We start from the raw sequence: 26,462 nt of genomic DNA on the forward strand, positions 1-26,462 counted from the left end.
CGCCATCGTGCAGGTGTTGGTCGTTGTAGTCAGCTGACAGGCGTTCGGTTGGTTTGGATCGGCATATCGCACACGTTTGCGCTTCGCCTGTTGCCGTCGTGTTCAGTCGTTTAAACTTTACTATACATATATACGAATATATATGTGCATATATATTTAAGTTGATATATATATATGTATTTAATTACATATATATTTTTGTATATGTGTATATGTGTATATACATGTCTATCTGTGTGTGTGTGTTGTCGTTTGTGCGCTTCTCGGTAAGTGTTTAACAGCTATTTTTATGCGCTTCCATTTCAATTGCCGCGCTGCTGCAGCCACATGTGTCGCGTGTCATACTCAAATACATACAAATATACATCTACATATACATATATACATATGTATTCTCTATATACTTGCACTTGCATAATTATGTGTTACCTTGCATATATACATACATACATATATATAGCCGCATCGTGCAAATTATAGCGTTGGTATTTCACTTTCAATTTAGGCGTCGTTTGCCAAGCATTGCTTCGGCCTTTCTCTTGTAAAATTTTTTTTATTTATGTGTTTTTTTTTTTGTTTATTACTTTTTATCCTCTGTGCACTCATATGCGCGTTATAATTGCAAATTACCTCTAAACTACGTACATATGTATATATATTCATAAACGCAGAAGCAAAAAAGCAGTATCAAAGCAATGAAAAAAACGCTGAAACTACTCGTTTTTGCCATAGCGTATGATTAAATGGACATAAAGTGAATAATTAGCGGGTTTACTCTATTCTAATTGCTTTTCCTATTTTTTACACTAAATGCGCGTTTTGTTTTGCAGTGAAATGGAAAATGTAAAAGAAAACAAAATTCCATTTAATCAACTGAGTTCATTGTAAGGCTAGTTAATACCCATTCCGAGTTTAGAAAATATGCAATTTTGATTTGAGCTAAATGGTTTCGAAATTAAGCAATACTTTAGATTAACTACTCTGTTTTACGCTACACTACTTCGTTACTCTACAGTCAGGTTCAATGTGAATAGACTGATACAGCAACAGTTCAAAGAGGAGACTTTCTGCAGTATTACCCAGAACTTTTTGGAAAAATGTTCAACAATTATACCACAACAACAGAATTTACTACTCTAGTCTGGTGTCAAACAAATTCAATGTTGTGTTATACTAACATTGGCAGCATAAAATTTTTCCAATTCCAACCACTGGGCGTATGAGTAACATTTGCTTGTAGTTAAAAATGTTCAATGGTCCGAAGTCTAAGCCATCAAATAATAATATTATCCATATACTATTAGTTTACTTTGAAGGATTTAAAAGATTAGGTAGTAATCATTGGGTGGATCTGCTCCACATAATCTGGGTTTTATGCCAATTCGGACTAACATCCAACTTTTGCCTAATAATGTTCGCAACTGGTAAGACTGATTTTATATTGACTTAGTTTTGCTATGGAAAAGAACTTTTATTACACATTTAACAGTTGTAAAATGTGTAGAACCATGTGTCGCCATTTGTCGTATATACATATATATATATATAACCAAATTGAACACCACAAATGAGAGAAAAGGTCACCTGGGTACCTAATAGAGATATAAAGGACAATCACATGTAAAATAAATAGATTTCATCTCGAAAAAATATTTTATTTTTTGAACATACATCTATACCAATATTATAAAACTGAAGAGTTTGTTTGTTTGTTTGTTTGGCCGCGCTAATCTCCGAAACTACTGGTTAAATAATTCTTTTTGTGTTGGATAGTCCATTTATCGAGGAAGGCTATAGGCCATAAAGCATCACGCTGCGAAGAAACAGTGGTAAATGTGTAAAAAACGGGGCAAATTATTTATCTTTAAGGGCTTCCGTTCGTTGCGCTGCGAAAGCGGTTCAAAATACTCAAAAGTTATGTATGAAAGAATTATTTCTCTTTTAATGATCTAAAAAAAAGTCCGTGAGTACCGATTTTGTGATAACTAATTTGGTCAAAATTATTTGTTAGCGTTGTATTATATACTATATATGATAATTTTCGTTATTCTATTGGATTTTATGCCGAAAATATAGGTCAAATTGTGTGATATCTTAATAAAACTATAGGAATAAATTGCGAGAGTATAAAATGCTCTGTTGCACCCAAACTGAGCCTTTCCTTATTTTTTAGTATTGAAATATCCGTGGAAGTACAGGGAAAAAGTAAACAAATATTGAACATTTGCTAGAAAAATAATAATAAAAGAATTATATTTAAGTTGACAACAACGGCGGAACAGATAATATTGATTTTGGCAACAATATGAGATAAGGGCAATTCTCTAGACAGAACAATGAAAGATCTGTGGAATAATAATCGTCGCTTTGGTTGCGCAATGAGACCGTTAGCTGGCGATTTTCAACAAATACTTCCTGTTATTCCAAAATCAACAGCGGCGGATGAATTGAATGTCTCAAGTCATAGTATTTGTGGCGGTACGTGAAAACCATATGATTGACCATTAATATGCGAGGATATTAGGATAGCACCACAGAAGAACTGTTAAAAATTGTACATTGACAAATTCCGGTTGATTTTTTCAATGGTTTGATATCAATTCCACCTGGCATTTGTCAATTCACTTCAACGAAAGACGAATGTATATCTGTCAAAAATACCGATGTTGATGACTTAATCTATACGATTCAAGTCAAATTCAGGGAGATTTGTGTGTTGAATTTCTAATCTTTTTGGAGTTGGATACGTCATTATTATGTAATTATGTCGAAACTGTGTAATTGAACCCTGATTGTGACGCAACCATCGAATAATGTGATAGTTGCAAGAATTTTGAAAGGGACTTACAAGGGGCAGAATGCTTGATTCCACCAATTCCTCTGAGTTCCAACGATTTGCCATTTCAGTTCAAACGTATTAGTTTCCACTGAAACTTGCATTTGCGATGTCAACCAACAGGTCACACAGACAGCTGCTGGAAATGTGTGGCATAAATCTAGAAATACCATGTTTTTCATACGGTCAGCTATATGTGGAGTGTTCACGGGTTGAAAAACCATATTCTCTGTACATTTACGCTTCGGAACAGAAAACAGAAAATGTTGTTTATCAAGCTGCGTTACATTGAAAAAAAATGTAGAAAAATCGAAAATAAATGCTTTTCAATGCAATCTAAATTTAACTTTCTTCCCTTTTCAAAACAAATAATTTCACAAAGCGTTGCCCTTTGTGGGGTCAGCTAGAATATAATATTATTGTGAAAAATCTATTGAAATCGAAAATTGTTTTCTATGTGAACATTTTTTCTTTAGTATCTGCGAATTAGTTTTTACAAAGACGCTTAGATATTAAACTTTGCAATTATTGGGAAAAATTTAGGTGATTAGCCTATAACTATATCACTTCCTATTAAATGGTCGATGTAAGGCCAAAGAAACAGGGGATATATCTTTTATTGTACCGATTCATGGTGTATAAGCGAATCATCTTTGCTTAGCTTCATTCAGGCTTATTCGTTTTTGACTGTGAAAAAGGTTCAAATATGCCAATGTTGTGCCTAAGGTTCATATTGAATCATCTAGTGAATGACAAATTGTTGCATTTTTGCTTTTGATTATAAATTTTCCCGAGTTCAAAGAAATTAAATGTATGTGCAGTCACTCCTTTGCCAAAAAGTGGCAATTTCTAATAAAAATATCAATTTTTTTGTTAGGAAAGTATTAGAAAAGTATGGACGATTATTTTTGTACACAAATTTCCCTTACAATAATAGTTTATAATATAATAATATAGCAAGTAAGAAAATAACATACTCTGATATCCATGAATAATTTCAAGGAATGAATATAATCAATGTAAACCATTGAAATCGAAAATATACTACCAACTAAAGCCGCTTTTTGAGTCAAATATACTAATTAAACTGTACACGATCAGCAAAAGTTTGAGTTAATTTCTGGAAGAATAAATATATTCGTAGCATAATGTTCTATTAATTCATAGTTTCAAGTAAACCAAAGTATAAAATCAACGATTTTCTCAAAAATAGCTAAAAGACCACGGGGCGTATGAGTAACTTTCATCTGGTATTTGGTTTATATTAAATGGAGTAAAAAGTTGTTTGCAAAGATAGCACTAAGCATAAATGCATAAAAATTCATTAACCTTGATTCTATTAACGATCTTTATTTTTACTTTTCTTACAAAAACAAAGTATTACTATACAAATTAGCGCCTCATTGTAGTCAAAAAAAATAAACCTTCTTCGCACACAAAATATGCTAAATCCGCAAATTTTTACTTTAAAGCGTAGATGATTATGTCCCTGAGTACCTTTATACCTATGTATATATCATATATATATGTATACCTACATTTACAGCTAACATTTTGTGCGGGTCCTCTTGAATCTTTATGAGTGCGCCCATAATGGCTTCAAAGACAACATCATTTAAGGCTCGTTACCAGAAATGCGACATTACAGTTGGTCACGCTTTTCACATGAGCTAACAAAGTCACACACCCACACACATACACATACATACTAGAGCACTTGCAGAGGTACTCGTAATATAAAAGCCACACCATGGAACTGTGTTCATTTATACATATGTAGAAAATATATAGGTAGTAAAGTCTACCTGTAGAATAAATGGTTGAGGATTTATGGTGGAACTAGTCAGAAAATATCTAGAACTTGCTACTGTTGGACTGAAAAATCGTGTTAAAAATTGGATGACGATATTCTAATGTATCCTGATTATTTCGTTGAAGATGTATTCTTTTTTGTAGCGCTGTACAATAATGAGAGTCTTGTGATGTCTTGGGAACTCGCTTCTATTTCTCTAGAGCTCAAGGCAATCAATTCTATATTAAATCTAGATCGTGGCTCGTCAATGTAGATCTGTCACAGCAAGTAATAGTCCGGAGGTGGCAAAGAACACTGTAAGTTCGTTATAATGTTTTTCAAGAACCCTCTTTTATTTTGTTATTAAACTTGTAGCCTCTGATGGATTTAAGAAAACCGTCCTTTAGAGCTTACTGTCCAATCTGGAACTCACTTACCAACATTCTTCTCTGGCTTATAAAGAGTGAAATTTCGATCCAGGCTAGTGGTAGCTAATTTGGAAGAGCTCAATCATCCTCTTTACAATTTTTAGCCAAGCTTTGATTTAGAAACTTCAACTTATAAGTTCTAGATGTTATTTAAATTGTGTCAAGGAAATACGAAAATAAGCTTAAGACCAATATTAATAATTTTCTTGATTGATATTGATTAATAATATTCTTAAATATTCCAGTTAAGGGCTTCTTAACACTTCTGTTGAGTAGTACTAGTCCAGAACTAGTGAAAAAGGGTGCGCATGTGGTCAATTCATACTTCAAAAAGCAAATACCGAATTAGTACCAGCCTGAAAGAAAGAAAAAATACCTTCAGCTACATTTTAAACGTCATAAAATAGATTGTAATATAATACTAGTACGGAACTAGGGAAGAAGAGTACTAAGAACAATGCATAGCTTTTGTAATAAATTTCGCTAATACCAGACCAAAACTTGTGAAAATAGATATTTTCAAGGACATTTTATGCTTCAAAAAACAAAGTCCAAGTTAGTACTAACCTAAAAAGAGTGAAAACAGATACCTCCGCATACATTGTATACTTTATAAAATGGACTTAGTACTAGTTGAGAATTACTGAAGAAAGGTACTTTCAGGGACCTTTTATACTGCATAAAATAGATTTCAAAATAAGACTAATGCGGAACTAGTGAAGAAGGGTACTTTCGAGGATATTTTATAGTTCTTAGGTAAAATTTCAAGTTAGTACTAGTTCCAAAAGATATCCCTGGCGACATTTTAAACTTCATTTAAAGATAGTACTGGACCACAATTAGTGAAAAAATACAATATACTTCATGGGGTAAATTACAAGTTAATATTAGTGCGGAACTAGTGAAAAGCGTAAATTGCAAGTTAGTACTAGTTCGGAACTAGTGAAAAGGGTAGATCCGGCGGTATTTTATACTTTATAGACCATATTCTAAGTCAGTACTACTCCAGAATTGGTGAAAAAGGGACACATATGAGAACTATTTGTAGTTTAATGAATATCTTCCTATAAAAACAGATAGCTAGTTCAACTTAAAGGAAGAAGATTATATAGGTTTGCTTCTTCTAAGTGCACTGAAACTAGTCCAACTGTAATTGATGCATTTCCTTTCGGGATATATACAAACATACAAGGTGTCTTTCTGCCTATCACCACCCATATGAGACGCATTCACCGAAGTTACTCATTCAAATGCCGGTAGAAAGCAAAGAGAACATGCATTTAAATGTGCTAAAGCGCAAACAAACAAGAAACAGTTATTTTGAAATGTGCAGAAAAGCGTCAGAAACAGAATATAGAGGTACAAACACGCGTCAAGTAAACCAATATGCCCATACAGACATATAGACATACATATGTACATATATACAAATATAGCGAGTTAGATGTGTTGGGAGCATACATTGTGCGAGGCAAGCGTTGAGTGACGTGTTGCAAAATGTTTTAAACACTTTTTTACACAATTTCTTTGCTTTGTGCGTTTTTTTCCATTTCCATACAAATAGACGGAATACTGGTTGACAGCATTGAAGGATGCGCATGCAAATAACTGTATATATGTATGTATATATGGATGGCAACACAGTTGTGTTGTTTGGCGATAGATGGCTTTCATGTTGGCTGTAATTAGTGCACAACATCCCCAGTGAGGTGTCATGGAGTTAAAATTAAAGGCAAACATACAAACAAACCGAAATAACAGTACACATGCGGCATGGCATGGCAAGTAAAAAGTAACTGTATGCTCACTGGCATGTATGTCCGTTTTGAATGAGGCCACTGTAGATAATGTTGCCTAAAATGCTTTCAGGCGATCGGCTACTTTTATGACAGGTGTTGTTGTCTTTTCCACTATATATATACATACATACAACTTTAATGTGGCCTATAAACAGGCACACACACACACACACACAAAAAGTACAAAAGTACATTGAAGACAATAGGAATTTGATGAGCGACAGTACACGACACGCTTTGACAACTAACAGACAATTTACCTTTTGATTCCGCTTTGCCTATGTGTGTTTGTGTGCGTGTCCAGTATTTTAATATAAAGATTGTGTGTATTTGTGTCTGTGTAAAGTGGCCACTTTTTGACGCATGTCACAATGTGTATTTAAGTTTTCATTATGTGTGCGCTCGCGTGACAGCCAGTCGGCTCATTGTAATACACTCCCTTGAAATTATGCTATCATAAATTGGTATAAAGCCCTGGATTGTATTGAGTGTGTGTGTTTGTTGTTTGTTAGTTGTGGTCAGAGCGGATGAGGACTCTAATCAACTATAAACTAAATAGAAAGATGACGGAATTTGCCACAAAACATCAAGAAAAAAACAAATCACAATTGCTTTTTTATACTAGATGATATCCTCTGAGTAATAATTGCTTCTATTAATTTTCTTTAAAAGAACGATTTACCATAGAATTGCTTGTATTTGAAAAATACACAGCCACAGCGACCCCGAGAACCCCCGAGTAACGAGTTTCTAGCGATTCCGATGAATTTTTGAAATAGCGTCCACCATATTGGATTCGATATTTTGAATTTTGAAAAACCGTCACCGGATTCGTAATCAACGACCCCGAAAACCCCCAATTAACAAGTTTCAAGCGAATCCGATGAAGTTTTTAAAAAGTGTTTTGACGTTATGTCAAGACGCTGATCTGATGGAGTTAAATGGACCTTGGATTCGGATTCAGCGACCCCAAAAACATAAGGCTCACATAGTAGGACCCACAGGTGATGACAAATTTTTTGTGTGGCTATGTTATTCGTCGACAAATTGTAAAAAAGTCGAAAATTCCTAAATTGCAGACCTCACTAGTAATAAATTAAAGCCACTTATAGATTATAACCTCAAAATCATCATCGACTTTTATATTCTGATTAGTAAGTGTCCAAGCTAATACAGAACCTGATATTTTTATAAATATTTAAAATTCATACTTGGTTGCTTTGTCGGTTTAGCGGATATCTTTGATTGATCTGGACTTTTTGAAAGACTAGGTCTTCTAAGAGGTGCAAAATTAACCAAGTTCTTATGTAACTGCCGTATCCAATTGTGGGTTCTGATCTTGTACTAAATGATTACTTCTTATATCTTTCTTTTAAAGATATACGAAGACTATAATTTCTTAACCTAACCGTTTGGTGGCGTGACTATCGCAAGAGAAATTTGTAATTTTCTAGTGAAGTATACTACTACGATGAATATATCAGGCGAATTAGACTCGCAGTTTTGTTTTGGGTTCGCGGATTGTAGAACAAAATAGTATAAGTCGTATCTCTCTGTTTTTCCCTAGTGCTCTAGCAGAGGACCTCTCGTGAGCTTGGTGGAGCACAAGAGGTCGGCGGTACTACGTGGACTTAGAAGGGTTATCCTTTTCGCAATCCAGACACTTTGGAATATTCTAGGAATAGAATCCAGCCGGACTCCACTGTTCAGCATTCGCAAGGCTAAACATCTGGAAAGTCTTCTACGAGCTAGCAGGATTAGCCGCCTCGTAAATTTGTGATAGGTTCAAAGCGTTACGGCGATACGTTAGGTCTTCTCTACTTCAAAGTATGGATTGCAATACTTTGGAGTATTCTGGCATCACAACGGACTGGCACCAAGTGGGATCCATCGCGAAACCTGTCGCAGAGGTCTGCCTTTTATACCTAACCTAATATGGGTTAGTTATTGGATTCCTGTTTTAGGGAGGTGTATCTTCATTCTGATAAATCAACAATTGGATGTTCTATTAGATGAGTTCTCTCCTTCGTTCGCAGGAAAAGTTGTTTAAAAGAGTTTCAACCATCATCAGGTGTTCTCGGTAAGATCGACGACCTACTAATATAAAAGCTATCGCACCATCGACCTAGTGACATGTTGGTGCTGCTTAAATGTAAGGAAAAAGTTGGCATTCGCTGGGATGTAAGAGCTTTTCGGGGCTTCGGAAAGAGCATCCGATATATTAACAGTCCATTTATGCTGTGCTTGTATTATATTTTCGGATCTGAGAGCTGGAACGGTTTGGTGTAAAGTAGGTAGGGAATCCAACTGACTGACACTAAGGAAATGTTATGGAAAGTAGTCATCTTAGAGCTCAAGGGTGACATCTGAAATCTGAATGTGCCAATCTGAGCTCCGTCCTAAAGCACACTCTATTGTAACGGGTTTTCAGCACGATTTTTGGGGTTATTTACATCGATGTAATCCACTTTTAACACTATAAAAGAGCCGAGTCTGTGTTGTTATCCTGCAAGCCTTTCGCTCATTTAGTTCGTATGCTTTTCTTTTCCTTGTTATATTTCGCCTGTGTAGAGTACACAACTTCATGTTTCTCATAATTAAACATTTGTTCGACTGCCTCGAGTGGGAATTGATTTCGGTTTACCCAAATAATCATGTCACTTTCTGTTATTGTTGTTAACCTACAACCCTTGCCATGTAATGCATGCTACACGCAGGCGAAATTTCATGGCACTGAGTGCAGACAGACACTACGACGTCACATTAAAACTAATATTGATTGCAATGAGTGGCGTCGTCTCGACCCAGCCGCTGTACGCGACACTGCGCTACTCTACTTGGCCGCGTTTACAGGCCGGCCATTTGGTGGCTTTGCGGCAATGTCTCCATCCGTTTTGCTGTTGTTGTTGTGCAAATTTAGTACATTTTTGTTTTCATCTTGTGTGTAAAGTACATACATAAGTCTGTGTGTGTGTGCGTAGAGCCAAAGTTAGATGCTGCTAAATATAGTTACGCGCTGTTTGCCTTCTAGGCCAACAAGCCAAGTGCCACATGAGCATACATGTAAGTACGCGCCACAAGCTCACAGAAATACTAATTTCAACAACATAAGGCTATTACCCTCGCTCTTTGTGTATGCTATAAAGGCAATAATTACTACAACTGCAACAACAACAAGTGGTACATGCGTCGCTAAGAAAGCCTTGTCTCATATGCGAGCAGAGGCAGAGACCAAAAACCAAAACCAACACAAAACCACAGTCAGCCAAACATTGAACGCCGCAGTAAACTGAAATAATTCTAGTTCAAAACGTACAAACATTTGAGCAGTCAGCGGCTTTGGTTCACCTCACGCTGTTGAAAATCGATAAAGCCGCAACAAGAGTCACATTGTACTATATATGAGTCCAACTACACTGTTAGCGCACTCAAATGAAACTCTACTCACATACGAGTCGACACGCGTTCACTCTCATACGACAGTCGTTTCGCTCATTCGCCAAAACCGCTGAAATGGATTATGTTGGCTGACCGTATGTACGATTTATTTACCAATGCTCCATATCGGATTATACCAACATTTCCTACATTACTACTTCGGGTGCACTGCCAACTAACTGAGTTGTCGTTGTTTGTGGTCATTACTTCGATAACTATTTGTTGCACGCTGTCGTGTGGGGAGAGTTCATTTGTTAAAGCTTAAGCACACTCTTCATATTAGTACCGTATAAAGTGGCGAATCAAACAAACAACTGGTATAAATGCTGTAAACTAGCATAATTATGTAGAAATAGATATGAAATCAAATGCCTAGAATGCATTTCAAACCCTCTAACGGATAACCTAGTTCAATCGCCACAATGGTAGGGGTCCTTACTAAACACTGTCCTCATTGAGCTCACATGTCGTAAGGCCAAACATACTTCAGGATGCAAGTTGCTGATGTTGCATGGAAGAGGACGAGATTAAAACATCTCGACACTTTCTTTTCCACTGTCCAGCTTTTGCTGAAGCATCTAGGCATCGCTAAAGGTCTGTGGTATCTATATTTAGGAGTTCGCGGTATCACAAAGGCGATTTAGTTGTCTAAGTGGGATACATTGGATCAACCCATTAACATAACCTAATGGATAACCAAGCGTTATGAAAGTTAATCGGCCCAAATGGTTACTAGTTTAAGTAACTCTCGAGCACAGGTTCTTAATGTACGGCTTTCATGTTATTTAATAATTTTCGTCGATCTGGTGGCATATCCTTTTTTGTAGAATCAGTTTTGGGAAGATACCGAAATCGGGGAGAATAAGATTTATAGAAGCTCTCAAACCATGATCCTTAAAACGTTTGCAGGGGTCATCATCAAAAGAGGATTCTCATCCGAGGGTTTAATCGATCTTTCATCGGGTGATTCGCTTTTAAGTGGTGGGTCCCAATACCTGGGAATCAGCAACAAGAACACCAACCATGTCAGTCTCGAGGTTCAACGCAGGATCACTCTTGTCAACAGGTGCTACTTTGGACTGAGTAGGCAATTGAGAAGTAAAGTCCTCTCTCGACGAACCAAAATCAAACTCTACAGTCGCTTATCATTCCCGTCCTGCTTTATTGTACAGAAGTGTGGACGATGTCAAGATCAGATGAGATGACACTAGGAGTTTTCGAGAGAAAGGTTTTGCGAAAGATTTATGGTTCTCTGAACATTGTCATCGGCGAATACCACTGACGATGGAACGATGAGCTGTGTCAGTTATACGACGACATTGTCATAGTTCGGCTAGCGGCTACGCTGGCTAGGTCATGTTGTACGAATGGACGAAAACACTCCAGCTTTGAAAGTGTTCGATGCAGGACCCGTCGGTGAAAGCAGAAGAAGATGTCTCCATTCCTTTGGAAAGACTTAAATGAGCTCGTTATTTGGCATCTTTACATCACATTTTAAGCCTATTGAACACACCAAAAATTAATTGATCAATCAGATGAAGTTTTCCAAGAAATTATTGAAAGAGAACCCGATGTACGAATATGCTTTAATGACAATGAAAGTTCATCGATTAAGATAATCCCATTCCACCCATTGCTGTCTTGCTTAAATGAATCATCGATTGATACCGGTGGCTGCCTTACTTGAAATTAATTTAAAAAATGTCTTAAAGCACACTCAGCGCATTTATAGCGTCTTAATCCAATATGACTTAAATGCAGAATAAGATTCTGAAGCTTGTGTTACAGAAAGCTGCTTACTTCTTAAATAATGAATCACAAATAAAAATGCTTGTATATATGTACATATGTATGTGTCTATGTATGTACGAGTGTGTTAACGTCCTTGTCGAATTTTACTTCAGGTTTTACATGAAAGGATGCAGCAAACAAATCCCTCTGTTTGCTTACCCTACCTTAACTTACTTTACATAGATGCAGCTAAGACACTTTTGTTTGAAAGAATTCTACAAGTATGAGTGTATGAGTGTCTGTGTCCATGTATGTACGCTAAGTATGTCAGTTGCTTATTTGCGAATATGCAACAACTCCGTAAAGTTGGCGCGCGTGTCCTTGCTCCACTTGCAACGCGCCGGCAACAATAACAAACCATACAAACCATTGTAGCCAAGCAGCTAAAAATGACCGAGCTGAGCAGCATTGTAGTATATACATACATACATACATATGTATATATATAAGTAGTACAAAGCTATAACAACAACAACTATAAAATATATAGGATAATAATAGTTGAATTGGATTTTCTTTTGATTATTCTTTATTCGTCGATTTCCCATCATTTTTGTCTCAACCGAATTTGGGCCAGCATTGCAGCATCTGCAATCGTGTCTTACCTATGCGGGTACATATACATATACATAGCTCTGCGCATCTTTATTCGTCTTCAGGCTGTCCGCACATCGTTTTCATGTGTTTGCTGGAGTGTTAACAACGTGCTGTCTGTTTCATTGACTATTTCTGGCCATGTGAAAGCTGAGTGATTGTGCAACATGCTGAGACGCATGGGATATCTTAATGCCTCCTTTGTAGAGAGTTTTTGTCGATTTGGGTATTGATTGGTATTTATATATAAATATATAAGTTACCAGCAAAATTAAAGCTTATGAGCTTGAAATAATATTATTCCAAAATAGTTCTTCTGGCCTTTTGTTATTGAAGGAGCCGTTATTATGGCTTACGATTTCAATCATGTGTCTATCTCGACTGGTTTTGCAATTGTATACACAAAATGGTTAGTTCATCTCTCTCATATATATATATCAGACGTTGTTAAGATGATTGCTAGAATTACCAAAGGGTCTTTCGGGGTTTTTACCAGTTTCAGTACCCTAAAATACAGTTATGAGTATCGCGTGGACACAGCGTTGACCGTAATACTATTTTCATGAGTTTTTAAGTAACCAAAAGTGATTCAATGGTGAGACCGGTACAAAAAATAATAGTTCCACGTAATACTTGCGGTTTTTCCAATGTTCAGTGCTGTAGTGTTGCTTGTTGCCTGAATCGCCGAGGTAAAAAAACATTATATGAAAATATAAGTTGATTCTCTAGTGATTATTTCAAGCTTAGTATACTAATGTAGGCGTATGTTTTGATTTCATCCGTTTAATGAGGTTCCTTAAGTTTTAAACAGACTCTTATTGGTACTATTTTTCATGACTGGGAAAGTCTAACAGATTTTTCAGTACTAAACAAAAGCTCACCGCTATTTCAAAATACAATTTTTATATTGATTGAAAAACTGGAAGCAAATCTAGGTTCTTAGGCCAAGACATAAACTCATAAACCCAGCGTTTTTCAATCAATTTAGTTTCAAAAAGATTTTATACTAACTAACTATCAAGATTTCTGTTATATTTCTGTATACTTATTATAGCCTGAGCTCCAAATAGCTGGTCGATTTAAAGAAAAGAAAAAAAAACAATTTTTTGTCAGAAAAACATATCTTAGTGTATACGTTGACTGTCTAGGGACTTTTGATATTATTTACATATGAATATTGTAATTGGCGTAGGAACCGCTTAGGCGATTATAGCCGAATCAATAATAGAGCGCCATTCCCCTCCTTCTCTCGCAATTCGACGCCAGTTAGAAATGCCAAGTGAACCCGGGTGGCTCTCCTCCTGATCTTTCCAATGGACTGGAGGCCTTCCTCTTCCTCTGGCTACTCAGAGGATACTTGGTCTGAAACCGGAAGTCGTGCGCAGCTTGAACCATGTGGAGAATATTCCTTTTAGGCCATTCCCAAGTGAATGGCAATCAAAAAATTTCCTCATTTGCGTGAGCTTTTACACATGATCCCATATATACATATGTATAATCAAACCAAAAATTATTTTACACCCTCTAGTGTAAACCGAATATTATTATTCGAATAATGCCCTATTCGGTTTAATCGGTTAATCGATTAGTCGAATACCAAGAGCTCTAATACATACCCCTAGTCCACATGTATAAAATTTAAATATATCTTTCGATCCAGTTGACTTTATGTTAAATGTCTGAGTTATTTGATATTTTTTTAAGAAACCAAGGGCGCAGAATCTCTTGAGCAGACTGTGGTAAAGTGCTATAAATCGTTGAAATAGGTCTGTATTTTCTCTTGGCTCCTAAATGTATACTACATTTTTGCATATACATCGGTTGTTATGAGAGTTATCTAAATAAAATTTCGCTGCGTAGATGAATGTATCTTAATGTAGTTTTGTGAAAACGTATTGCTTGATAAATCTTGATTCCGAAAAAAGATGAAATCGGGTAACATATTCCACTAGTCATCATTCAATAAATATAAATCACTTTATGTTCGTCTGCAGGAATTTTAAGTATATATTTTGGTTTATAAGCCAATAGAATGCGCTCTTGAAGTCATTTTGGTACTATATTTCCCTTGGACTCATAACCTAAATACTATTTTTAGGCCTGCTATATACCTTATATTATATTGCAAAATATTCCATTGTTTAAATTTTAATATTAGCCAGTTAAATAGCGGTAAAAAAATGTCGCACATTATGTTGTATATATAATTATACACTCAAGCACACCCTCTTTGCACGTACGCTTTACAACTAAAGACATGTATTGTTCTGCTGCTTGAATGCTTGAATGCTTGCTTTCAAACAATAGCTGTATGAAGTACAAGAAATGCTTACAAAACGCTGAGTAGCTAGCTACTAAGCGTGTCCTTCTGCCGATGCTGCAGTTTTTAAGAAGCTGCCACTCAATGACTTTATTACAAACACACACACATACACAGGCGCATATTTTTTATATTTTCTATAAGTACCGCATATTAAACGGGAAGCACTTAATTAAGTGATTTCCATTGAATATCAACGTACAGTGCTTCAACTCCTTAAAAACACTTAATAACTGCTTAGAGCAAGTATTTGCAACACGTCGCACTTCCTAATGGCCGCAGAGACGTGCGCTATCACTCGCATATGGATATGTAAATGAATTCAATGTTGTTGCTATTGTTGCATTTTTGTTTTCTAATGTATTATTTGTCGCTCGTTTACACTTCCGCAGGCGCACGATCAACGTCAACCATTCATCAAGTGACTCTTGCGGGGGAAAACAATCAAACTGCATTGTTGTTGTTGTATTCGTATATACAATTTTTTTGTTTTTCTTTTTTGTTTGGTTATTTGCGCGCTTCCGCCATGCAGCATGAATTGCCTTCGCCAATATCGTACACACAATAGTCTACTGTAAGTGCTATTTGCTTTGCATACTATTAGGCGCGCACACACCCATACATAAGTCCGTCCGTAAAATAAATGCTCGCTCGTGTGCGCTCGTGTGTATACACCTATTTGTATTGGTGCAGCGATGCATGAATGTTCTATCAGCCTGTGCATATATATAATCTAATACTTGCATTATGCAGTAGGGGCCGGAGACCCTGTAGGAATTCGGCAGGGAATTACTCGGGACACAAAAAAAGTGGTCTTTAAAAAAAAAAAAGAATTAAAATAATGTTAAGAATATGAAAATCGTTATTTTTTTATAGAAGAAGTCTTTCGGTTTTTGCTTAGATTCTAAAATGTTTCGAAAATGATATAAAATTTTTGAACCGATCTAACTGTTTTGAAAAATTTCAATACAGTTATTATTTTAATTTATTTGTAGAAAAATATGACATTTTTTATTAGCGTTATTTCTCCTTTCACTCTAGACCTATTTACTAAAATTTTGCTTGACCGAAAAATCTTCATACAATATATTCTGCTTCATTAGCTCACTCCTTCTTGGAACAATTTGCATTTTGTTATTGTTGTTTTGACATAAAACACTTTCGAAATAATTTTGAAGAATTCTGCGGAGTTGAGAGCCTTTGATCTGATGAAAATATGGGCGATTTCAAGTTTCTCAGAACATCAGTATGAAATGGCTGGAAGATAAACTTTTAAATTGTTGCAGAATATTTTAGTAACTCTATTGTAAAAATGTATACATAAAATAGATCCCAGAAGCTTTCGGTTTCGGAAGCTTGCGGTTGTTAGGCCGGTTGGGATGGAGCCCTTCATTGCTGTTGGTCGGCTAGATCTCAGGAATCGATTATAAGAAGTTGAATTGACAAGTAGGAACCCCTCTTGTTTTCTTTTAGGGACATCGCCACTCCAAACCGGAAGAAACAAAATGAGACAACTAGTGGCACTTTACACCGGCCACTGCAGACTACGGTTTCATCTAAACAAACACGAAATGTGATCGTCGGATCAGTGCAGGTGCAGGTCGGATCAAGTGCGAGGTTATGGATTGAGGCAATGGAGTCTCCCTATCCCCAAAGGAAAAATATCCCGTTTATCAGCACTGTAGCACTACTAAGTTGTCTTAAAGCGATGGGATTGGGTGGTATTCTGTGATAAAAGGAGAAGGCACAATAGACCTTAGATCGCAGTGCGTTCTTCAACTCTACTTTAATCTAATCTAAGTACATAGCGAAGTTATCGTCGAAAGATATATATATATATCACATGTAACTGCCTCTCGGTAAATCGCGAACAATTTCGGGGAATATAGAAAAATAATCTCTGTCTGAGGATTTCTGAGGTTTCATGTTTTTTCGGGGTTCATTGGCTGTTCGGGGAGACGTCGGAAGGATCTCAAATAATATCAAAATTAATTTAACAATGATTTGAAAACCAGGAATGTATATATTTACCATAATTGTTATGAGTCTTGATTAACTCAGGTTTAAGCGGTCTAATAATGGATAAAGGCGTAACGAGAAGTAGATTTCTACAAAAAGTACCTGACCGTTTTAAGATCCTAAATATTCTTCTTTCAGAATTGAATAAATTTTTTTCGCTTCAATTTCCTACTGGGTCTCATTCAAATGCATAATAAAACTTACACAACGTCCTTTATATTTTCATATGACTATAGGCGATGGCATATGATTGCATACTAATATCAACTTTTCTGAATAACAATATTTGCTAACCGTCGGACGTGTGTGTGTGCATATGTATGGGTGTGCACAGCCCATAGATAAACCCCATTTGGTTTTATAGTCGTGTTGAGCGCATTCAATATGAAATCAATTATGCTCATCTGCATATAAACGGCTTTAGTGCACCAAACCGCTGCCTTTACCCCACTTAATTCCGGTCAAACCGCGCATTCGCACATTTGTTGCCACCCTCCAACTCACCCGATTCAGCACTTAACCATTAAACGATTGTCGTCGTCGTCGTCGTCATCGTCGCCTGTGCATCCGGCTCATCGTCGAACTAAATTTGTCAATTGAAGTGCATAAAAGCCAACGGTTTTTTTTTACTTTACCTTCTTTCATATGCAACTCCTTGAGGCGCTCACACTGAGGCAGCACGCGCCGTTAGTTTGTCGATGTTAGGCCGTGCATTGCAGTTAGGCTCGATGCTGACTACTACTAGCTGGTGTTAGTATGTTTATATGTATTTTTGTATCTTCGTTATAATACCCCGTTATATAGTTGCACCATTGCATAGCAGTTGTTGTTGTTGTCGCACAAGTCACACGTTGCTCTGCACTCTAACGGTAATGCGCAAAAGTTGCACTTGGTTGACTTGGCCTGTTTATAGTTGACTTGACGCGTGAGTGTTGTCTGTCTGTGGGGCTTGCGCGCATTCGCCTTCGTTATTTACGTTCACTTCGTTGTTCACTTCGTTGCAGTGCTTAAATCATGGAAGTTTTGCGAAATTTGTGTGACGGTATTATAAGTGTGTGTATATTGAGAGAGATTTGTATGTCATTTTTAATAATGCCAAATAAGTTTCTTCTTTAAAAGGATGCAATGGAAGGAAATACGTGTCCTCTGAAATTTGCTTTGTGATCTTCGGTGACAAAAAATATATCGAAAATAGTAATAAATAGTGTATATATTGAGAAATACTGAAATTATGGCGAAGCGACTGTCTATCTAAAACTCCAGATGGTACAGTAGTTATACACAAGTGTTATTTGAACAATTCGGATATGAGTCCATAGAGCGGAATAGATGTACGGATTCTGTCTTAATGGAAGTTAGCTCCAAGTTAAATTACTTAAAATGTGAAATTTGAGACTACATTTACAGATCGCTTTCAAAACTGTCGGGTTCACATTGCTGGGACGCATCCAAGGATTGCCAACTGGAAAGCTTTCCTCAAAAATATTTTGGCGAAAAAACTTCTGGAGAAAAAACTTGATGGTTAAAGTCCACATCTTCTTTGAAGTGACGTTAGCTCTCTTACATGAAAAAAATATGTATAACGCCACGTCCAGCGTAGACACGATAAATGCGGTGCAGGCAGTACGGTGCGTTAAATGCGGGCATATCACCAATTCAAACATTTGTTGGCAAATGTAGATGTCCAATGTAAGCACAATTTTGCGATTATGCGTGTATTTCGACGTCGCACATAGGGATTCCGTGGCTGAAATTCAAAAATGGCATGTTGTCTGATTTGAATGAAAATTTCACAGTTTGTTACCAACTATCTATACATTATTTTCCCAAAGTATTAGGATTCTATCTGCATTGTCCAGAACTGCCCAAAGTTGGTGAATGTGAAGAACATCAAAATTAGCAAAAAATTTACTCAAAAGTCAAATCATTGATACAAAAAACAACTATTGAAATTGCCTTTGAATACAATTGTTTTTGACAATGATTTCTTAACATTTTGTTGATATTTTTACCGTGATATTGAATATTGTTGAACAACAATATTGATCAAATTATATTAATTTGCGAAGTGTGAAAGTGATTAGAGGTCAAGTGATATGAAGTGCTGCAATGGAAAGTTTCAAAATTTCTTATTTAAGAATATGTGAACTTTTAATGTATACCAATAGTGATATTGACATAGTTGTTGAAATTATTGCGACTAATAATATGTAGTGGAAGTTACTAACGAGACAGAAGCACCGAGCTGTTCTAGCATGGTTAAACGCGGACGACCAACTATTGCCTTCGAAAACAGTAAGCCGCGAACAAAGAGAACAAAACTACATGAATTTTATGAAAACATCTCGGAAGAAATGGTTTTGTATGCCGCAAAAAAACATGGTAGCGCAGATATGAATAAGGCTTTCACTCCAGAAAAGGCCCTGGCGTTGATTCTCGATGCTTCATTATCTAGGCACCAATATGAGGTTTTGCGCAGCTCCGCTAAGGAAATTGGTAGTGATATTTTCCCGCCTTATTATATTGTCTTGGATGAAAAAAAAATGTTATCCTGAAAATGTGCAAGTGACTGAAAGTTGCGGTCAAATAGGTCTACAGGAGATACTGCACCATACAGTGACAAGAAAATTAAAATCAAAATTGTAAAATGAGGTGGCAGAATTCCCCAACGAGCTGCAAATGGTTACAAAATGGGGTTGTGATGGTAGTTCAGGGCATAGGGAATACAGCAAAAGTTTACAGATCCCAATACGTCAGATATATGTATTTATGTTTTTGACTTCATTTGTCCCGTTGGCTCTCACTGATCGCAGCAACATGTCAACGATGTTGTGGAAAAATACTGAGCCTTCATCAACAAGTAAAAAAAGTAAAAAAAAAAGTTGCTAAAAGAGACTTGATAAAAGAGAATTTAGTTGTATGGGAGGTGGACGTAAAAGTGGGCGGATATTATTGAAATTTAACACCAACATATATAATGTCATAAAAATGCTATGTACCAAAATCAATGCTGTAGGTCAAAAATTAAGTTTCACCTTATATGGGAGGTGGACGTAAAATAGGGGGCGTGATTTTGATTTTTTCATTTTTTTCTTGATTGGAATCCAAAACAATGATGTACCACATGTCATTGTCCTGCGACAACTCCTTATATTTTTAGCCGCAGTATGCACCAGCAGAAACCTATGTGCGTCGCGGCATCGCACTCAATGTTTAAAAATCAAACTCATTTGATTTTTCCCGCAATATCGTGCGAAAAAATATGACATTTCTAAAGTCAAAATTGATATTATAATTTCAGAAGTTTCTAAAAAAAAAGGCAAAACAAGATCATTTCACACAGTATAATCGTTTCATTGAAGCTCCTGCGTCATGTTGTAATTGAACGCTTTTTGAATTTTACGCACCATATTGTGGGACCGCACACATCGGTAAATCGTGCCCGTGTTCGTGTCATGCATCAAGATCAAACATGTCAATTCTTAAAAACTTTCCAAAACGAAGCATAGTAAATCCCATTTCCTACTAAAAGACAATGAAAAGGGCCGCTAATTGGCTCTTAATGAAGGTTACGCATACTAAAAAAATAATTCCACCATTGAACAAGGCACCAGTTAAGTTACTGTCTAAAAACCATTCGTTATTTGGCTCCCATTCACCATAACATATATGTATGTACTTATATTATCTATAAAACGATCGTCTCAAACCGAGTATTATTTCGACGTGATAATGATTCATAATGGAATCGTCGCCGTTGTAAAATAAAATACAGCACACCTTCTTTGAAAAATCGTTTCAAATCGATCACAAAGAAGATCGGAATGGAGAAATATTTGGTTTCGTTTCGTACGATCCAGGAGCCGCTCATTAAATGTTCTCATTGTTCATCCCGCTCTCTGGTATATTCAATTCAGACGGTTATGATGAAGTCTCCCATCCCTAAACTGTCATATTCGACAGCTAAGGTATTCTTATTCCAATCGTGGCATTATTTTTATTGTTGACTTCAAGATTATGCCTGCAGTCACGACGAGGATTCTTAGATAACGGTTAATTTGGTGGGAGGAGGATATTTTGCACCTAATTTCTTAACCTTTTTTTGTTCTTGTAACAACAGAATAAAAAGTCCAACTAATTTGGAAGAATGCTATGAAATTGACAGCCTTCGGTTGGATAGAGATCCAGGACTATCGTGAAAACATTTGTCTAAGTTATTAAATTTAATAAATAACAATTTAAAAGTCGATGTCATCAGCAACGATCGGCGGTTATGGAAAAGGCTGAATGTAGGTCCAAAGTAATGCGTATTTGGACTTCTCTAATATTTTCTATTTCTCAAAAAATAAAAAAACAGAAAAAATAATATAAAGTTTCTAATAATTTGAAGATAAACACATTTATTTACTCAAATTAATTTTATTAAAAAAATATAATATTATAATATATAATTAAAAAAAATCTAAAAAAAATAATTCAAATATTAAATTAAAATGTAAATAAATAATAACTCGGAAGTTGCTCTAACTCGAAGTTTTTTTGTGGATTATGGTGATTCGAGTTATAGAAGTTCCACTGTATTATAAATGAAATCAAAATTAAAAATTATTTTATTAAACCTTTAATTAATAATTATTTATATTTTTTATTACTGAGTGAGTCTGGCAGCACATTTCAGTATAACTGTTCATACTGTTTGTGCTTTAATTTAGTTATTTATTTTTTTTTACATATATGGACTATTTTTATGATTTTATTAAGTATGATTTTAAATAATTATAATATTCAAGCGATTTTTATTAAATTCCACAATTTCCATTCACAGATTTTACAGTGAAGATCGCCCGTTAAGTGCAAATCCTTCTAAATTGGCAACAAATTCCCAACTCGAAACAGATTCTACACACTCGTACATATTTGCAGCAGCGTTAACACGATACCTCCCATCCGTCGTCGTCTACTATTAACTAAACAAAAAAACAAATAAATAACTACAAACATATATAGAAGGTATAATTATACACAATATATTTAAAACGCTGGTTGTTTACTACTCGACAACTGGCATAGTAGCAGAGGAGCACATCGTTTTGCACGGCGCCACTTGAACGTCCTCGACCAAGCCAAGTGTCAACATCAAACATCAAATTGGCGGTTGGTGTGTTGTTTTTCGGTATTTTTAAATACATCATAATTTCGCACAAGATCCGGTGATGTGGGACAACCCCCGCAACGGGAAATGCAACAAACCCAACGTTATATACCGTCTGTATCTGATTTATATGGGACGGACGAGATAGAACTCCTACTGGACGAAATACGCGAATTAGAACCGGTCTGCTGTCAGCTGGACGATGAACAGGATTTTGAAATAGCTGGCAGCAGAGCCGGTGAGCTGTCACTATCCTTAGAATCGCCGCTGGGCACGTGCACGTCGTGGGACTCGCACGCCAATTATAAACAGCGCAGCGGCCAAACGCCACTGCCATGGGGTGTAGCCCTACACTGTGATCCGCAACACTTGAAAACGCCTACAGGGATTGTGCGTATTCTCTTGGTGGTTAGTACGAGTCTATCTATAAATTTATATAAAATAAATATTTTTAACTTTGTTGTGTTTTGCAGTTATCGTCAGCCGCTTGTCTAGCCTGCGAATGCTCCGCCGGCACGGTACAAGTCGGCCTCTTTTTACTGCCACTCATCGGACGCTTGAGATTAATGGTCTTCTGTGCGATCTTCTCCTTACTAATCACCTGTCTAATGTTATTTCTAGACATTTCACATATAGCACTCATGTTCCCATTCAATTGGACTAAAGTTGTAAGTTTATCTAAATGAGAATCATATAAATTATAAATTCCCAAATATATATCCTTTAATTATATTGCAGAATACATGGATGTACCTGAGCATTGGTTTGATATTAATTTTGAGCTCGACATTGGTCATGCATATGGTGCTCTACGCTGAAGAATACGTTTTGGTCAACAAGCACACCAAAGACACACTATTTACTTCAGCGGTATGTTGATATAGACCCGTATAAACCTATATAGCAAAACTTTGCTGGTAGATAGTACAAGTTTACCCAACTCCTTATTTAATAGAGGAGCTCTGCACTCTGAGAATAGGTCCACTGTAGTTCCTGTGCTCGGCTTAGTGTTCTTGGTCTAATTAATTGTGAGGACCGCTTCCGGGTTGACAGTCCTTTGTCGAATGAACACTCTTAGAATAAGACCACATTAGTTCCTGGACTCGGCCAGGACTAACAAATTGTGAGGTCCGAGTTGATAGCCTTGATTGTAAGGAAGTCTGAGATCACGAATGAACGTCCGGATCCATTCCGACCATCTAGAGTTGACTGTCGCGGTAAGCAACTGGAGCTCTTCGTCTGCGATTGGTAGAAAGTCATTCGCGGTAATGAGTTAAGTGTCTGTTCGTATGTTCCTGAAGTGACAGCTTCAAGAGACATGTTTTCTACGTTGACTCTTTCATAGTCCATCCTCCAGTTCAAAGATTCTATAATCACACAGTCTTCACCATATTAGGTTACTTAGAACCCTTTACTGATAGGAAAAACTGATCTACCGGCTTCTTTGACATATATTAGACCTCTTGTAGCATTTTTATTAAGACTGTTTTTGATAAACACCGTATATTTGAAGCCACTTCCACAACTAAGTAAAATTTAGTTCCTTCATAGATATATAATATCACACAGCTTTAGTTTTCAATATTACAACAACTCTTTTTTTACAAATTCCATTTTTTCTATCCCTCCCACTAGTTTATCGGTTACATTTGTGCCATTGAATCATTTATACTATCTGGCATTGCCTCATGGCCATGGACGCAATATTATCGTCAAGTGCCAGACGATGGCAGCGAAATGTATATCGAAGATCGTGAAATGACACCAATGAGTCCAATCGAGAGTACTGATGTGCCGAATACACACCATCAAACACAATATAACAATCGAAATAATAGCACTGCACACAGCGAATCAAATCACAATAATCAGCAACAGCAACAACAACAACAACAATACAATCGAATATCATCGTCGTCGTCCTATAATCAAAAGCCTTATATACCTGGTGAGTACAAATCAATGGGTTATCGAGGGTTTATGGTCGAAATTTTCGAAAGAATTTATTAAATTTAAAAATGAAATGATCTTTTTTGGTTTAAATACTACAAAAAAATACAAATTGTATAATTTCATCCATTCGATGAACAGTTTCGAATCACAAATTTCATTTCATCGAATCGAAGAATAATTTTTTTCATCAAAATATATTTCTATAGAATGCAAAATGCTGAAAATTCTTAAAATATCTTTAAAACCACTAAAACTAGCATTTATAGAGTATTCATCGATTGGATGAAAAGTATAATTTTTACAGGTTTCATAGTTAATGTATAAATTTAAATTAGACAAACTTATATTTCTCATTTTTATTGAAATATATATGTTAATTGATAATTGGATATATATTTCATCGATTTGACGAAATTGAAAATATTACTTTTTAAGGTATAATTTCAAAGCTAACCAATATATATCTTGGATGAAAGTTTAAAATATTTAAATTTAAAGAGTCTAATATTTCACAACGTTGTTGAAATATATACGTTAATTGTTGGAAAAAGTATACATTACATCGATTTGATGAAATTTTAAATATTAACCGTTAATGTGTATTTTCAAATCTAGTAAATTTATATCTTCAGAAGAAAATCTTTATCATTTGCCAAATTCCATTCAGCCAAATTCGTTCTTTCTTTTTTTGTGTTTTTACTCATTAGTTTCATATTTTATTTTATTATTTTAATATATTTTATTTAAATTAATTTTACTATATAATTTCATGAAAAAAAAATCCCACATCAGGCGGTACATTACATTAAATGGTTTCCTTACTTACAGCCAAACGACCCAATGAATTGATTAACCAAAGACCAACACTGGGTCACACCCAAACAACCAGGAAACCAAATACTCGTTACCGTGAAGGCTATCATTATCAACCAGTTGCGTCAACGTCCCGCCAGAGTCCCACATTCGTCCTAGGCGATGACATTGGGGCCGGTCCATCCACATCCCGATCCAATGATAATTCTAGTGCGTGATAGTTTTTATTCCTCATAATAACGTAATAATATTAAAATAAATTACAAAAATAATAATAAACAAATAAAAAAAAAATTAACAAAAACAAAAAAATTAATGAAAAAATTTGCAAAAAATACAACAACAAAGAAATAAAGTAAGCGTACACAATAAAAAAACATTGTCATTGAATGGAAATTCGAAGAAAAACATATTAATAATTAATTGTTGGATAGAAAGAGAGAGAGAGAGAGAGAGAGAGAGTAAGAGAGTAGCAACAAAACAATAAGTAAAGAAGATATATCTGCGGGTATGAAAAATGAATTAATTTATTAATAATTAAGCCGCTGAATTTTGTTTCAGCAACGAATACTGAGTAAACTAAAAAAAAATCTATTTAAACAAAATGCATTTGGTAATTGTAACGAATTGTTTATAGCTGAACCAAAAAATAAAAATACAAAAATAAAAAAATACAAAAATTAATAAATAAAGAAAAAAACTTGAAATGAAACCAAAAAGTGAAAAAATGGCAAACAACAGCAACAATAATAAATACATAAATAATAGTTTTAAATGTGTGTGTGTATAACAAGAGTTTAACGAATTACGAAACCAAAAACCGAAAAAACAAAAACAAAATGAATATGGTAAATGCAAAACACTAAGAATTCAATGAATTTAAACACTGCAATAACGGCGAAGACGAAGCAGCATGGCGACAAAACAAAATTAATTAAAATTACATTGTACACGTAGGTAAAACGATCAAACATATGTATTTACTATGTATGTATGTTAGGTACTAATTAAAGAAGAAGATGAAAAACAAAAAAATAAAAGAAAAATGAAATCCAAAAGTAATAATAGTAATTAAAATATCGAATAACCAATTTGTTTGGTTGCAAAAAAGTTGGCAGCGCCAAATAAAGCGTCCAGTAGTGTTTAGTAATCATCATTTTGAAAGTGGACTCAGTTTTTTATGAGTCCCATGATGTCGTGAAACTACGAAAAATTGTTGAAAATAAATGCAATACTCTGTCTGCATTTTGTGCTGAGCTGAAGATGTGAGTTTGTAGAGTAAGAGCTGGTCCATAGCTTGAGATGCATTGTGTTTCAAAAAAGTTATTGTTTTTTCTACTTAAATTGTTTAAAACTTAAATTTAAAGTGGAAGAAATATATATTTTTAATAATTAGTAATTTTTAATGCTGCAATAAAAGTCATATATTAGGTTGATAAAGTCTTTTATATTTCCTATTTATTATTTATACAATAATTTATTTTTATTTTTAATACTTTCACATTTCTTAAACCAAAAAACTTTCGG

At 35.4% G+C, this 26,462-nt stretch overlaps 1 protein-coding gene and 1 long non-coding RNA gene across 4 annotated transcripts in view; one reads left to right on the top strand and one right to left on the bottom strand.

Annotated features, from left to right (window-relative positions):
• Positions 1–26,227, top strand: part of LOC105216394 (uncharacterized) — a 49,777-nt gene extending 23,550 nt beyond the window's left edge. For 2 of the 3 annotated variants that reach the window (XM_054227457.1, XM_011190864.3), the window contains exons 2-6: positions 21,843–22,577; positions 22,643–22,837; positions 22,908–23,039; positions 23,805–24,117; positions 24,951–26,227. In XM_054227457.1, the coding sequence (XP_054083432.1) occupies positions 22,257–22,577; positions 22,643–22,837; positions 22,908–23,039; positions 23,805–24,117; positions 24,951–25,153 (1,164 nt within the window). In that variant the 5' untranslated portion in view covers positions 21,843–22,256 and the 3' untranslated portion in view covers positions 25,154–26,227. Of the gene's footprint in view, positions 1–21,688; positions 21,778–21,842; positions 22,578–22,642; positions 22,838–22,907; positions 23,040–23,804; positions 24,118–24,950 lie in introns of those variants that run through there. The other variant, XM_054227456.1, reaches the window with a different exon arrangement.
• On the bottom strand, positions 17,458–19,052 carry LOC128920356 (uncharacterized). Its single transcript, XR_008470419.1, has 3 exons — positions 18,822–19,052; positions 18,582–18,764; positions 17,458–18,519 (listed from the first exon to the last, which is right to left on the bottom strand). It is a non-coding gene; the product is annotated as an uncharacterized LOC128920356 (long non-coding RNA).
• Positions 26,228–26,462: the final 235 nt, after the last annotated feature.

Source organism: Zeugodacus cucurbitae, chromosome 3, assembly GCF_028554725.1.
Source record: "Zeugodacus cucurbitae isolate PBARC_wt_2022May chromosome 3, idZeuCucr1.2, whole genome shotgun sequence".
In the NCBI taxonomy this organism is placed as follows: Eukaryota; Metazoa; Arthropoda; class Insecta; order Diptera; family Tephritidae; genus Zeugodacus; species Zeugodacus cucurbitae.